The sequence below is a fragment of the Gopherus flavomarginatus genome, chromosome 5 (genome assembly GCF_025201925.1).
Source record: "Gopherus flavomarginatus isolate rGopFla2 chromosome 5, rGopFla2.mat.asm, whole genome shotgun sequence".
NCBI lineage: Eukaryota > Metazoa > Chordata > Testudines > Testudinidae > Gopherus > Gopherus flavomarginatus.
The window spans coordinates 58,799,359-58,815,611 of NC_066621.1; the positions used below are offsets into that span (position 1 = coordinate 58,799,359).

Here is a 16,253-nt window from a genome sequence, read left to right on the forward strand (position 1 = left end):
AAGAACTCAAGTATTTTTGTGGGAAATAAGAGAAAAAAAATCTATTTGGTCCCCCAATACACAGTGAACGTCCTGAGCATAAGTGATTGAATAACTTGTAATATAAAGTTTTAACTAACCAAGAATTTGTATAGTTTGCTCCCCCAGTGGAACAATGTGAAGGTCTACAGGTGAGTCTTACCTTCAGAGAGAGGCACTGATTTTTGAACAATAGAATACATTCTTATTTTACACAAATGCACAACAAGCCTTAGCTTAACAGCACACTTCACTGTCCTTTTGAACATTAAGATAAATTACCATGTAAAGGCCATTATTTTAACATCTGCTTTTATTTAAGTATTTCATCAACACATCAGAAGTTTATCAGCAAGAACCACAGCAATTTAATCATATTTCAAAAATACATCTCCCACCTGTCAAGTTTAAAATAAGTTTTGTAAGCAATCTACAGTGACCTAAAATAGCAGTAACAAATTTCATTGACCCAAGTATTTGTGCTGTAACGCCTAGAGCAACTTTATAAGCCGTTTCCTAGAAAATTCTTATAGTGCAAAGGGCACGATGTTATTAGGAACCCCCCATTACAGATTCTGGCCTCTCATTTTTTCGCCATATATGTTTGTGACAAAACTAAATAATCTAAAGTAAAACATAGCAAGTGGATTCATATTAGTGAGCTACTCACATGCACAGTGCCTGCTAGTGTAGAACAAATAAGTTACATACCTATTTAGACAATTTGATAATCTGCAGTCTGACAACAATACTATCAGTGGATATCCTCTTACAGGTTAGGAGTTCACACTGCTTTGGAATCTTCTTCAGTGCTGGAGGAAAGCCAGAGCTTTCTGTTGATTACAGGGCTCAGGAGAGCATAAAGGTTAACAGTTTAGGATGTACTTGTCCATTTTTATGCAGTGTCCTCACTTTGGCACAAGTAAGTTGCCCCATTTGTATGTTGTTCAAAGTTGATGGAAACCCTATGATTTCTTGTTGGTTCTAAGTGTGGTAGCGGGTTTTGGTATGTTTTTATTTCCCATTCCTTGGCTTGAAGACACAGAGGGCTTTTCTGTCTCCCCCCTCCTTTCTTGACTGTCCTGATTTCGCCTTGAATTTGACACTGGAGATACTGACCTACCTGCAGAGGACTATAATTAAAAAAGAAGTTTAATATATATGTGTTTTTATGTTAACAAAATAATGGTAGACATCATAGTACAAAAAGCAGATGAGTTATGTAGTGGTACCATGCCAGTACTATTCTACAGCAATTTAAGTTATAAAAGAGCAGTTAAAGACAGTAAAGGACATTATAAAGTGCAAGAGAAGCTGATCTATGAAAAATGCAATTCTTATCTTCTTCCATGGTATATTTGCACAGCTTTTATTCTACCAATCTAAAATCCCATGCTTTGGGGACAACACTACATTCCTAATACCTGTTTAGGACTACTTACATCCAACTGTAATTATCTGATATTAGTCTTCATTAGCCAGACTTCTGTACCAAGATTTATGATTTTAAGGAATATAATAATCACTATTATTGTTATTCAATTATCATAACAATCCAAATACATTTTAAAGGTCTTACCTTTATCCTTTATAAATGTGCAACTAGGACTATTTTTTCTTTTCTGGGTTTTGATTAAAACTTGGCCAACGCAGGAGCGTACCAATACTCCTTAGTTCACCAAGTTTTATTCTCTAATTTCCAGGTTTCTCATCTAACTAGAACTGATTTTTTTAAAAACCGGCTAAACCGATAAAGCAGTCAACAGCCATCCCATAAATCGCAATCATTTTATTTTTACTTTCTGACAAAGTGCAGTTAACTATTGTAAGAGCATTCCTTGGGCCACAGTCTCGGCTAGTATGAATCAGCTGATGACTTCAACGGAATGATGCCAATTTACACCAGCTGAGGAACTAGCCCTTAATGTTAATCTTTATAAAGTTTAATTGTTTTTCTGCAAAAATCTCATCCTTCACTCACTTGCGCTGTACCCTTTTTAAGTCACAGACACTTTAACATAGATAACATAGGATTTACCACAAAAATTTTAAAAACTAGGTGCTTCTTTAGGAATCCATACCTAGGAACCTAAAACAAGTGGCCTGATTTTCCAAGATGTCAGGCAACCAAACTACCACTGATCTCAATGGGAGATGGTAGGTCTTCAAGCATTTTTGTTTCATAAGAGAAATCAATTATAAATTGTATTGCAAAACACTATTTTAAAAAGTGAATAAGAACTCACCTGTCCCTAGTTAAACACTATTTTTTCTCTTATTCTAAAAGTGTCTTAAAATAAAATGTCAGCAAAGAAAACAAACTAAGTAAAACTGAAGAAAATTGGAAAAAAGTGTTTCTGAGAGAACACTTACAGCAATGGATGGCTTGGGGGTTATACTCTTTTTTTTAAGTGTCCCATTTGGTAAAGCATTTGAGTTATTTTTTTTCTTGTTGACCTGTGAAAGAAAAATCAAGTGGTTGGAGTAATAAACCAAGTATACTTAGGAGGCTAGCAAAAGGCCTACAATATGTCTACACTGTGATAAAAGACCTGGGCTGGAGCCTGGGCTCTGAGACTGGTGCCACGCACTTTTTAATTGTAGCGTAGACATACTGAATAGCCTCAAACACAGCTCTTTTGAGAGCCAGATAGATTGATTAAATATTTAACTGACAAAAGTTAGACCCATTTATTTTTATATACATTTTTTACTTGCAAGTTTACCATCAGTAAACTTCATACACAGCTCAGCTCTTGTGTATGTGCGTTAAGCACACCTTTCCCTTCTGGCAAAATCCAGCTCCTTCCTCCAGTGGGGACCCCAGATCAAATGGTTTTGGGAATAGTTCCACTGTATGGACAAGAGGGGGTTAGCATTTGGGGAGCCCAGTTCTGCATAGCTTGTGTATGTGTCTCTAGGCAGTTGGTCTGGAGGAACATGGTGATCTTGAGGAGTGTGTACTCCTCAGATCCACAAGGCATTGCCACCACCCTCTTCCTCCACTGCAGCAGGGGCGAAGTAGCAGTAGGAGCTACCACAGCACCAAGGCTACAGTTGCAGCTGAGGAGCAGCTCTGCAGTTTGAGTGAGGAGAGCATTTCTTCCCCATATCCCTATGGAACTACCTATGCAAAGTCCAGTTATTTAGGGGGGTGGAGGAGCTTCTAATTCAAATAAGAATATTCTATTCTGATATAGTCACAGCATTGCAGCTCCATATTCAAGGCTGAGTCTCTGCTAAGTGGAACCGTTTCCAGAGCAGGAACCATCCTGTATAACAGTGAAGACTTCAACGTGTTGCACAGGAACAGTCTGCATTTTGATCAATAAATCTAAGAGACAGAGGTCATAGCTAATGCAAAACCACCAGCATTTGCATTATGGCTGTTAGTCTCTTCAGGCCAGGGATTCAGCTGCATACTATGAAAATTCAATATTTTAAGCAACAAGTCATCTGAGAAGTCAAAGCAATGCCTATTATAAGCAGTATACCTTGGGTTTCACTATGTCATTAGTGGTTTATACATGTGTTGCTTGCGAACTATTGTTTACCTTACTTCCCCCAGGATGGTTTCTTGTGACTCCGACTTACAGAATGCAGAAGGAATGTGGAAGAAAAGAATAGAGTGTTCATCAGAGATTTTTCCTCATCTGCCCATAATATCAGTTTCTTAATATCCTATTCCTTTTCTGTTAAGTTTCTGCATACACGCCAGCTTAAGGGAGTGAACAGGAGCAATAGATTCTTAAGGAATTGGTATTCTGGGTCAGTCTGGTTTTGTTTCTCTTCAGAGGGTAATTGTACAGTACACAGCTCATCCTGTATCCTTGTATTTATTCAGATTCTTGTACTCTATGTATAAATCTTTCACTAGGTTCCAGCGATCCTCTATGGCACTAGGTCATGTTCACCATTCCTTACCTTACCGATGTATTGCCCCCTAATAATACTTAGCACTTATATAGTGTTTTATTTGTTCAGAGTATTGCACATATACCTGTTTTGTTGGTGTACAGGGTTTACTGCTCCCACTCTCTTTTTCAGCTTCTGCACCAACATCTGAGTTGCCATTGCTGCTAACAGGACTTTCCAGCTCTTCAATCATGTTATCCTGATTCAATGCAGTAGATGGACTATTCAGTTGTTCTTCCACATTGCAAACTTCACCAATGTCCATATTGTTATTCCATTCCTTCATCAGCTCTAGGACATTAAATGGTCTCTGGACAATATGTGTTTCACCCTACATGATAACAATTGGTTGTGTTTTTTTTTTCACTTATTGACTCTAGAATACACAACATTAGAAAATTTAACACCAAAGTAACTTGCCTATTTGCTGTAAGCTTTATATCTGAAAATATGTGTTTTTATACTGCTTTCTACCTGACCGAGATCCCAAATACAGTAAATAAATGCCAGAATGTCCTCTATTTAATACTATGGCACTGTTTTCTCAAGAGAGGGGTATGGTTTGAACCTCACCCACCCCAATGCAAGCAAAATATTAGGACCAGAAACAAACAGTAGAGCCTGAACTCCTATGGAACCTCCACAAAGAGTGGGGGAACTTCTATGGGGTCAGAGGAAACAGTGCTGTGGAGGCAGCACTGCCCCTTTTTAGATCCATCAGGTTCTTGTTCCCTCTGCTCAGGCAGGCAGAGGAGACTATAGAAACCTAAATAATTATTCTATTTACCATCACTTCACCTTGCTTGTGCAACTTTGTAAAGCCTATACCATTCATTCATACGTTCCCTCTCTCTGTGTTGTGATTCTGAAAGTTTGGAGAGAAGTTCAAATGTATGATGTGTGCAAGGCAGGTTTGCTTTGAACAGTAAAATTTGTCTTTCTGTTGAGTTTTTGAAAGGAGTTCTAATAATAAATAATACTCTGTACATATACCACCTGTCTTTTAAGAATCTCAGTTTTACTAGCATTAATTGGAAATACAAAGTTGTTCTGTAGTTTAATTATCTCCTCTGAACAGATAGGTAAACTGAGGCACATAGCATGTGATTTGTCCAAAGTCATATAGTGAATCAATGGCAGAGTAAGAAGTAGAATGCATGAATCCTTACTCCAAGTCCTCGATCTAATTGCTAGACACAATATGTCAATTAAGAGTTCTGACTAAGACTTTATCTTTTTACACTTGAGTGATAGTGCCTGGAATGAATTTCTTTTGTGTGAAATAGGGCACATGTGCAGAGTAAACTAGAAATGGATTCATTTACTTAAATCTGCAATTAAATGTGGGCAAAATGGATAGCACAGACACTAAACTAACTACCTCATTTGCAGGCACAATCAGGCAGTTAAATATGTAAGTACATTGAATTGTACCCACAAAATCAGGCTGAGTTTAGGCCTTTTAAAAAAAAATCTAGGCCTTAAAGAGCTCCAGATAATTATAAAGAGCACATAAAGAGAAGTGGGAGTTTGTATTCTGACAATTTTTAAGAAAGTGGAATCATTTAAGTTAATTGTCTGTGTTGGCTCATTTGAACACCTGTTGAGTTTAATTGGCTAGCATCTGGTGCTAATTGTGGGTAAAGAGAGTCGTAGATTACTAATTGGCTGTCTTTACATTGTTTCATTTTCTTTTGTCTTCCTTTTCAGCCTTTTCTGTTCGGGTTTTAAGAGCGTGTGTTTCAGTAAGATTCAAGACACAAAATGAAGAGATGTCCAGTTACTTGTGAATAATGTAAGATGCGGTATATCTTCCAGGAAGACACCCAGCACATATCTAGAAGGACACACGGTTTCAGCTTAGTGAGCACCACTAGACTGCTGATCTTAAAAGCCAACTTGCCCCACTACAGAAAACTCAGGAAAACGAAAAGCTCATCAGTGAGAATTTTCAAGAGGAAGCAGAGAGGTCTGGAGAATGTTGATCAGAAACCACAGTGGGAGATAAAATCTGGGTTACAGTAAAAAGAATGAGTCACGGATATAACCAGGACTAACAATTTCACTAAATGCTTTTCAGTTTAACTGGTTCTGTGAAAAGACGGTTACTCACCTTTGTAACTGTTGTTCTTCGAGATGTGTTGCTCACATCCATTCCAGTTAGGTGTGCGCGCCGCGCGTGCACGTTCGTCGGAAACTTTTTACCCTAGCAACTCCAGTGGGCCGGCAGGTCGCCCCCTGGAGTGGCGCCGCCATGGCGCCCAATATATATCCCTGCCGGCCCACCCGCTCCTCAGTTCCTTCTTGCCGGCGACTCCGACAGTGGGGAAGGAGGGCGGGTGTGGAATGGATGTGAGCAACACATCTCGAAGAACAACAGTTACAAAGGTGAGTAACCGTCTTTTCTTCTTCGAGTGATTGCTCACATCCATTCCAGTTAGGTGAATCCCAAGCCATACCTAGGCGGTGGGGTCGGAGCGAGAAGTCGCGGCATGGAGCACTGCAGATCCGAAGGCCGCATCCTCTCTAGACTGCTGGACCAGGGCGTAGTGGGAAGCAAAGGTGTGGACCGATGACCAGGTCGCTGCCCGACAGATTTCCTGGATGGGCACGCGGGCGAGGAAAGCCAGCGACGACGCCTGCGCCCTGGTAGAATGCGCAGTCACACGGCCCGTAGGGACGTGGGCCAAGTCATAGCAGGTCCTGATGCAGGACGTTACCCAAGAGGATAACCTCTGGGAGGAGATAGGAAGCCCTTTCATGCGGTCCGCTACTGCCACGAAAAGCTGGGGGGATTTGCGGAAGGGCTTGGTCCTCTCCACGTAGAACGCGAGAGCCCTACGGACATCAAGCGAGTGGAGCTGCTGCTCCCTGCCTGAGGAGTGAGGTTTCGGGAAAAAAACCGGGAGGAATATCTCTTGGTTGACGTGGAAGGCTGAGACCACCTTGGGGAGAAAAGCAGGGTGTGGTCTCAGCTGCACCTTGTCCTTGTGGAAGACCGTGTATGGGGGGTCTACCACAAGAGCCCGGAGTTCCGACACCCGTCTAGCTGAGGTGATAGCTACTAGAAAGGCCGTCTTCCAAGAGAGGTAAAGCAGGGAGCAAGTAGCTAACGGCTCAAAGGGGGGCCCCATGAGTCGGGACAACACCAGGTTAAGATCCCAGGTTGGAGCAGGGGGACGGACGTTAGGGTATAAACGTTCCAGCCCCTTAAGGAATCTAGACACCGTCGGGTGGGAAAAAACAGAGTTACCATCCGCACCCGGGTGAAAGGTGGAGATAGCCGCTAGGTGGACTCGTAACGACGATATGGCCAGACCTTGCCCTTTGAGGGACCAAATGTAGTCTAAGATGTTGGCTACTGAAACTTCCATAGGGCGGAGATTTCTCTCCACGCACCAATAGGAGAAGCGCTTCCATTTGGCCAAATATGTCGCTCTTGTGGACGGCTTTCTGCTGCCCAAGAGCACTTCCCTCACCGGCGTGGAACAGCGCAGCTCAGAGCCAGTCAGCCACGCAGGAGCCACGCCGCTAGGTGCAGCGACTGCAGGTCCGGGTGACAGAGGGTCCCGTGCTCCTGGGTAATCAGGTCCGGATGAAGGGGCAGGGGAACTGGGTCGGCTATGGCCAGGTCCAGCAGCATGGGGTACCAGTGCTGTCTGGGCCACGCCGGGGCTACCATGATCACATGAGCCCTGTCCCTGCGCACCTTCAGAAGGACCCTGTGGACCAACGGGAATGGGGGAAATGCATAGTACAGGTGGGTCGACCACTGGATGAGGAAGGCATCCGCTATCGACCCGGGTTCCCTGCCCTGAAAGGAGCAGAACGCTTGGCACTTCCTGTTCCCCTTGGCCGCGAAGAGGTCCACCCGGGGATAACCCCACCTCCGGAAGATGGAGAGGGCGACGTCCGGGCGAAGGGACCACTCGTGTGACAGGAAGGATCTGCTCAATCGATCCGCCAGCGTGTTCCGTACTCCGGGGAGGAAGGAAGCCATGAGGTGAATGGAGTGGGCTACACAAAAGTCCCAGAGTCGTATCGCCTCGTGGCACAGGGAGGAGGATCTGGTGCCGCCCTGCTTGTTGATATAATACATGGTCGTCGTGTTGTCGGTGAACACCGCGACACAACGACCCTGGAGCTGATGACAGAACGTTTGACAAGCAAGACGGACCGCTCTCAACTCCCGCATGTTGATGTGTAGCCGCACCTCCTCCTGGGACCACAGGCCCTGCGTCCTCAGGGTCCCTGCGTGGGCCCCCCAGCCGAGATCTGAGGCATCTGTTGTTAGGGACACCGAGGGCTGAGATGGGTGGAAGGGGAGACCCGCACACAACACTGACTGGTCCAGCCACCAGCCGAGAGAATCTAAGACCCTCTGGGGGATCGTGATTAACATATCTAGTGGCTGTCTTGTCGGCCTGTAATGACTGATGAGCCACAGCTGGAGTGGCCTCATGCGGAGCCGAGCGTAATTGGTCACGAAAGTACAGGCCGCCATGTGGCCTAACAGGGTTAGACACGTCCTCACTGACGTCAGGGGGGCTGTCTGTAGTCGTTGCACGATTGCCGACAAGGCCTGGAACCGCTGCAATGGCAGCAAGGCCCTGCCCACAGTGGCGTCCAGGACGGCCCCGATGAATTCCACCCTTTGTGTGGGGGCCAGGGTGGACTTGTCTGTGTTCACCAAGAGGCCCAGAGTGGCGAACATGTCGGTGATCACACGGACATGGCTGCAGACTTGTTGTTCCGACGTGCCCCGAATCAACCAATCGTCCAGATACGGGAACACGTGGATACGACTGCGCCGAAGCTGCGCCACAACAACTGCCATGCATTTCGTAAACACTCTCGGGGCCGTGGACAAGCCAAATGGGAGGACTGCAAATTGGTAATGCAGAGACCCCACAACGAAGCGAAGGAAACGTCTGTGGGGTGGCCAGATAGCAATGTGGAAATACGCGTCCTGCATGTCGAGGGCGGCGTACCAGTCTCCCGGATCCAGGGATGGGATAATGGTCCCCAAGGAAACCATGCGGAACTTCAACTTCACCAGGTACTTGTTGAGCTCTCGCAGGTCGAGGATGGGCCTGAGGCCTCCCTTGGCCTTGGGGATCAGAAAGTAGCGGGAATAAAACCCCTTGCCTTTCTCGTTCTCCGGCACCGCCTCTATAGCTCCTTTGCGGAGGAGCGTCTGCACCTCCTGCCGAAGGAATTGCTCGTGAGAGGGGTCCCTGAAGAGGGACGAGGAAGGGGGGCGGGGAGGAGGAAATGAAACAAACTGCAGGCGGTATCCCGACTGCACCGTGCGTAAGACCCAGCGGTCTGATGTTATTAGGGACCACGCCGGGAGGAAAAAAGAAAGGCGGTTGGAAAACGGGGGGAAAGGATCCAATGGGGAAACTGTTACTGCGCCCTCGGGCGCACCTTCAAAATGAAGGCTTGGGACCAGGCGGGGGCTTAGAGGAGCCTTGGTTTTGGCCCCCTTGGTTCCCCGAGTGCCTGCGCCTTCCGTTCCTGCCGCGGCGCCTGTTAAGGTCCTGCCGCTGGCGGAACTGGAGATACGGCCTGCGCTGTTGTTGCTGTTGCTGCGGCCGGAAGGGTCTGCGCTGCGTCACTGGAGTGTGCATCCCCAGTGACCTCATGATGACGCGGTTGTCTTTTAGATTCTTTAGTCTAGGGTCTGTCTTATCCGAAAACAGCCCTTGGCCTTCAAAAGGAAGGTCCTGTATTGTGTGCTGGAGCTCCGGCGGAAGGCCGGAAACCTGCAGCCAGGAGAGGCGACGCATTGTTACACCCGACGCGAGGGTACGGGCAGCCGAATCCGCAGCGTCCAGAGAGGCTTGCAAGGACGTGCGTGCGACCTTCTTGCCTTCCTCTAAGATGGCCGCAAACTCCTGACGAGCGTCTTGTGGCAACAGCTCCTTGAATTTGTCTGCTGCCACCCAGGAGTTAAAGGCGTATCTACTTAACAGGGCCTGTTGGTTGGAGACCCTGAGTTGCAGCGCCCCCGCCGAGTACACCTTACGGCCGAGGAGGTCCATCCGCCTAGCCTCCCTGGATTTGGGGGCTGGAGCCTCCTGACCATGACGCTCCTTATCATTGACGGATTGGACCACCAGGGAACACGGAGTCGGGTGTACGTGGAGGTACTCGTAGCCCTTAGAAGGAGCCATGTACTTCCTCTCGACGCCCTTCGCAGTGGGAGGAATGGAGGCCGGGGACTGCCAGATGGTGGTGGCGTTGGCCTGGATGGTCCGTATGAACGGCAGGGCGACCCTGGTGGGAGCGTCTGCGGAGAGGATGGTGACAATAGGGTCCTCTACCTCCGAGACCTCCTCGGCTTGTAGACTCAGGTTTTGGGCTACTCGCCGGAGGAGGTCCTGGTGCGCCCTGAGGTCCAGCGGGGGGGGGCTGTTGGAGGAGGTCCCAGCCACCGCTTCATCAGGGGAAGAAGATGAGGAGACCCCCGGCAAGAAGGTGTCTAAAGGGGGGTCTCCCTCGGCCCTCGCCTCTGCCTCAGGAGCCAAAGTGGAGTCCTGTTGCTTGGATCCTTCCTCCCCATCCGGGGAGGGAGGGGGGCGAGACAACGAGGCCTCAGGTGCCCTGCGCTCTGCAGTCGCCGGCCTAGCAGGGAGCTGTTGGGGGCCCTGGGCTTGATGATACGCCCAGGGTGTCCAGAAACCCCATTGCTGTGGGGCTGCGTCCTGCTGTGGAGGCTCGCTGAACAGCGCCGCCTGCCGGTCGGTGCCCAGCGCGTACCCACTGTCCGCCAGCGAAGACACGGACGGCTGCCTCGAGGGCCATGGCGGAGCGGACCCTGGATGGTAATGGTCCGCGCGGGCCGGCACGGGCGATCTTCTCGGTGCCGGGGACCGGTGCCGGGAGTCGTAACGGTGCCGGGAGCGGGACCGAGTTCTGCCACGGTGCCGGGATCTGGATCGGTACCGGGCGCCGCTTCGGTGCCGGGATCGGGACCTGCCACCGGTTCGGTACCGGGAGGTCGACCGGGACCGGGACCTGCCACCAGCTCGGCGCCGGGAGGTCGACCGGTGCGGCGAACGTCTGGATCGGCTCCTGGACTCGCGGTGCCGGTAACGACGGCTGGACTCTGACCGCGACCGTCTCGGTGTCGACCGGCGCCGCGAGTACGACCGGTACCGCTGAGGGGAGCGGTGCCGGGACTGCGAGCGGCGGCGGGATCTGGAGCGACCTTGACGTCGGGACCTGGAGCGAGAACGAGAGTCCCGGGACGGTGCCGACATCATAGGCTTGCCTCTGGACACAACCCGCACCGGAGGTACCGGGGGTGGTAGCTGAGTGGGCTCGGTCATGGCTATGAGGTCCCGTGCCGAGGCGAAGGTCTCTGGTGTAGATGGCACCACTATCTCGACCCCAGATGTCATGGGGGAGCTTGGCGGCACCGGACTCGACGGACCCGCCGGGCCCGGAGTCGACGGTGCCGGCGGCGCCGCGGCCGATGCTGAGGCCGGGCGCTCCACTCGGGTGTGCCTGGCCGGAGTAGTGGACTTCGACGGCCTAGGCTCTGTCCCCGGTGCCGGAGAAGGTCGGTGCCGGGGAGTCTTCTCGGTGCCGGTGCGATCCGGTGCCGGCGCCGACATCACGGCCTGCGAAGCCGCCGGGTCAAGTGCCGCCTCCAGGAGGAGAGTCCGGAGCCTTTGATCCCTCTCCTTCTTAGTCCTTGGCTTAAAAGCCTTGCAGATGCGGCACTTGTCGGATCTATGCGATTCCCCCAGGCACTTCAGGCACGCGTCGTGGGGGTCGCTCGTGGGCATAGGCTTCTTGCAGGCCGCACACTGCTTGAAGCCCGGCGAACCAGGCATGAGCCCGGTGCCGGGTGCCGGGAAGGGCTAAGCCCCCGGCGAAAAACTATTTACAACTACTTAACACTTAACTACTACTATCTAACTAACAGTCTAATTAACAACTACAATAGAGATAACGATAGAAAAACAAGGAGAGCTAGGGACGTGGAGGACAGCTATGCCGCGCTCCACAGTTCCAACGACCGACACGGCGGTAAGAAGGAACTGAGGAGCGGGTGGGCCGGCAGGGATATATATTGGGCGCCATGGCGGCGCCACTCCAGGGGGCGACCTGCCGGCCCACTGGAGTTGCTAGGGTAAAAAGTTTCCGACGAACGTGCACGCGCGGCGCGCACACCTAACTGGAATGGATGTGAGCAATCACTCGAAGAAGAACCTGAGATTTAAAAAGAACAAAAACTCCCCACAAAAACAATGAAAACATTGAAAAATACACTTCTGCACACAATAAGGGCAACAGAACTGGGCACAAGAAAAGGCAATGGCAGAAGGGAACTCCATAGTTCAAAATATAGGCTCTGACCCTCTGATGATAAAAAGTGCCACATATCTGCTGCAAGTGCTGAGTTCCCTCCATTCCTATAAGACTTCAAGTCATTAGGAGTTAACACAGGGCAGCACTTCTTTGGATGAAAATATGGGGGAAGTCATGACTAAGTCTCTATAAGGAAACAAACTGTATATTGCCAGGGTAGCAAACTCCTGTCAGCTGTTGAGAAACATTATAGAAATAACAGTGGAGTCTTCAAATCAGGTTGGAGATGTAGTAAGTTGAAGAAAAAGATGTCTAAATGCTACTGACACCATGAGGAAAGTTGACAGAGGCAGCTAAAAACTTTAAATAGACTGATAAATGTGGTGAACCCTGAGGAATTTTATGGTTAAGAAGCTATGGAGCATTTTTTTTTAAATAACTAACAGAATAACTGTATAACCAAGCATGGGAGAGCAAGCATGTTGCCTCATACATACTTAATATGACAAAAACACTCATTTTTATGATTTTCCATTCAGAGTGAAGTGAGAGACAATGATTAGCTAAGAGAACTCTGACTACATCTGTCAATATATAAGAGATATGTTCATTAAAAAGGAAGCAGGAGCTTCTCACCCACTGCAAATGCAATATAAACATAAAATAACTAACATGGGATAAACTTGCAAGGAAAGCAGTAAAATCAACTAGCAAACGTAGTTCATAAAAGCAGAAGGGAAAGTAACTGGAAAAAATTATTGTAGAGAGCACTGTAAAACTGCTTCTCTTCTTGAAATGTGTTATTAATAAAATACATTATTTTGTGTCTAGTGGAAAAATGTGGAAACCAAGTTCTGAACTCAGTTGTAGCATAAAAGATGTCTATGAGACACCAAGTCCCATCTCCGTTTTAAATGCTTTGACCTTCATCACTCTTTTCAAATGCATGCTCTATAGAATCACAGAAGTCATAGGGTTAAAATTATTGTGAAATGGGTCATTTAGTCTCTCTGTAAGCTGGTGTGCTATCTCACCATCCCAGGAAAGAACTTGTGCCATGCCTGAGTCTATTGCAGGCGTCTGCTTCCGGGCACAATTTATTGTTCAAACACAAAACTCGTAACACTAAAACAAAGCAATTTCTCTGACCAACACAGGATGCAGTCCCCAGAGTGTTTCCCCTGGCCTCTCTCAGCCCCCAGAAAAAGGACATACCTTTTCCTTAAATACCTGGTTGGGCTATGTGACAGACAGGTAGTCCTTATCCCTTTCCTGGACATTTTACCCTGTCACATCACTCCTTTGCATTTTTCCAGAACTGATAATATCATGATCATTATTCCTGATAGAGATGGATCAAATCTAGTAGTGAGTATCAGTAATAATGGCAATTCCACCAACTCCCTTGGTAATCTGTCCCATAAGGTAAGCTGTTTTATTATTTAAGTTTTCCCACTTCACTTTTTGTTATGTTCTCTTTAAGTATTATGTAATTCTTTATTGGTCTCTGTTCATCTGTCTAGCATCCATTTCATATATAGGGAGAGGGTTTTTTTTTTTAAACTCGGCATTTTGTCACCTCCTTCTGATCTGCTGTTTATTTGATATAATTGTCTGTTTTCATCATCTTAAACTCTGTTAGGACGTTAACATCTGTTCTAACTGCAGACACTGTTCTTTCTTTCTTAGCTATGGAAGCCTTTGTGCCTTTATGTCTATGTCTTCAGAGGTGGCCTTTCCACTTGGGCTATACATTTTCCATCTTTCCAACCTCAGCTATTTACCATCCCTTTCCCACTGGGGATTTTTCCAGTGGCTCTAGGTAATCTCGCTACCATTTCCACATTTCATCTCTCTGCCACTCCCACACACCAGAAGGAAATCCACAGAGAGTTGTGCTTTGTGGCACAGAAGCAAGGTGGGCCTTCTGTGGTGCCTCCACATCCTGTTTCCTGTGCAACAGAAGCACACAGGTTCCAAATGTGTTCAGGGCGGTCTGCAGCTGCGACACATGGGGAGGAAGACAGGATTAAGGACAATAAAACACTAATGTTTTTCCTTTGGTTATTTAATGAAGGGAGTGACTTCTCTGTAGGGCCCTGATTCAGCAGTCCTTCCCTATTTAGCTAAGCACTTAGCATGGAATTTTAAAGGTATATATTCATGCATTCCCAGGCCAGAAGGGACCACTGTGAGCCTCCAGTCTATCTCCTAAATAATACAGGCCATAAAATAGCCCCAAAATAATTCCTAGGGAATAACATTCAATCTTGATTTTAAAATTGCAGGGATGAACCCTTGGTAAACTGTCCCATTGGTTAATTACTCTCATGTTAAAAGTGTATGCCTTACTTCCAGTCTGAATTTGTTCAGCTTCAACTACTAGTCATTGGTTCATGTTATATCTTTCTCTGCTAGACTGAAGAGCCCATTTTTAAATATTTGTTCCCCAAGTAGGTACTTATAGACTGTAATCGGGTCGCCTCTTAACCTTCTCTTTTAAACCAAATGATTGAGCACCTTGAGCCTACCACAATAAAGGATGTTTTCTAATCCTTTAATCATTCTTGTGGCTCTTCTCTGAACCGTTTCCAATTTATCAACATCCTTCTTGAATTGTGGGCATCAGAATTGAACACACTATTCCAGCAATGATTGCACCAGTGTAAATACAGAGGTAAAATAACCTCTCTACTCCTATTCGAGATTCTCCTGTTTTTGCATCCCAGAATTGCATTAGTTCTTTTGGCCACATTGTAACATCGGGAGCTCATGTTCGGCTGACTATTCACCACAATCACCAAATCTTTTTCAGATTCACAGTTTCCCAAGATAGAGTCCATTGTGCTGGAAGTGTGACCAATATTCTTTGTTCCTAAATGTATATATTTGCATTTAGCCTTATTAAAGCACATACTGTTTGCTTGTGCCCAGTTTACCAAGTGACCCAGATGGCTCTGAATCAGTGACCTGTCATCTTAATTATTTACCACTCCCCCAATTTTTGGGTCACCTGAAAACTTTATCCGTGATGATGATGTGTGTTCTTTCAGGTCATTGATTAAAATGTTAAGGATAGGGCCAAGAAACAATCCCTGTGCGACCCACTAGAAAAAGACCTGCTTGGTGACAATTCCTCCTTTACAATTAATTTTGAAACCTATCAGTTAGCCAGTTTTTAATTCACTAAATGTGCATCAGGTTAATTATATATCCTTCCTGTTTTTTAATGAAAATGTTGTGAAGTCAAATGCCTTATAGAAGTCTAAATATACTACATCAACACTATTATCTTTAGCAACCAAATGTATAATCTCATAAAAAAATATCATGTTAGATTGAGAGGATCTATTTTCCATAAACCCATGGTGATTTACATTAATTACATTACCCTTCTTTAATTCTTTACTAATTTAGTCTCATATAAGTAACTCCATTATTTTGCCTGGATCAATGCCAGGCTGACAGGCCTATAATTACCCTGGTCATCCCATTTACCCTTTTTAAAATTTGGCACACCATTAGCTTTTTTACAGTCTTCTGAAACTTCCCCAGTACTCCATGATTTATAGAAAATCAGTATTAATGGTCTTCTGAGCTCCTCAGCTAGCTCTTTTAAAACTCTTGAATCTGGACCTGCTGATTCAGAAAGCTTAGAAGCTTTAGTAGCTTCTGTTTAACATCCTCCAGAGATACTAGTGGAATGGAAAAAGTGTTATCACCGTATGATGAGACTATATCATCTGTTTCTTCCCAAATAAAGAACAGGAATATTTATTGAACAACTCTGCATTTTCTGTATTATTATTTATAAATCTACCATTTCCATGGACCAATATTATTGTCGGGATTATTTTGTACCTAAACTATTTAAAAAACTCGTTTAGTCATTGTTCTGCTCAGTGTTGCAAAAACTAGCTGATTTTGGAGACTATAGGCTCCTAAATCACTTTAGAAGCTCACAGTTAGGCTCCTAAGGCAGTTAAATGGATTAA

General features: G+C 46.4%; 1 protein-coding gene across 7 annotated transcripts in view; it reads right to left on the minus strand.

Annotated features, from left to right (window-relative positions):
• Nucleotides 1-319: 319 nt before the first annotated feature.
• STK33 (serine/threonine kinase 33) overlaps nt 320-16,253 on the minus strand; it is a 91,759-nt gene continuing 75,825 nt past the window's right edge. For all 7 annotated transcript variants that reach the window (XM_050954551.1, XM_050954550.1, XM_050954548.1 and 4 more), the window contains 3 exons: nt 4,019-4,264; nt 2,392-2,475; nt 320-1,151 (listed from right to left, as the gene is read on the minus strand). In XM_050954551.1, coding sequence (XP_050810508.1) covers nt 984-1,151; nt 2,392-2,475; nt 4,019-4,264 — 498 coding nt within the window. In that variant the 3' untranslated portion in view covers nt 320-983. The remainder of the gene's footprint in view (nt 1,152-2,391; nt 2,476-4,018; nt 4,265-16,253) is intronic.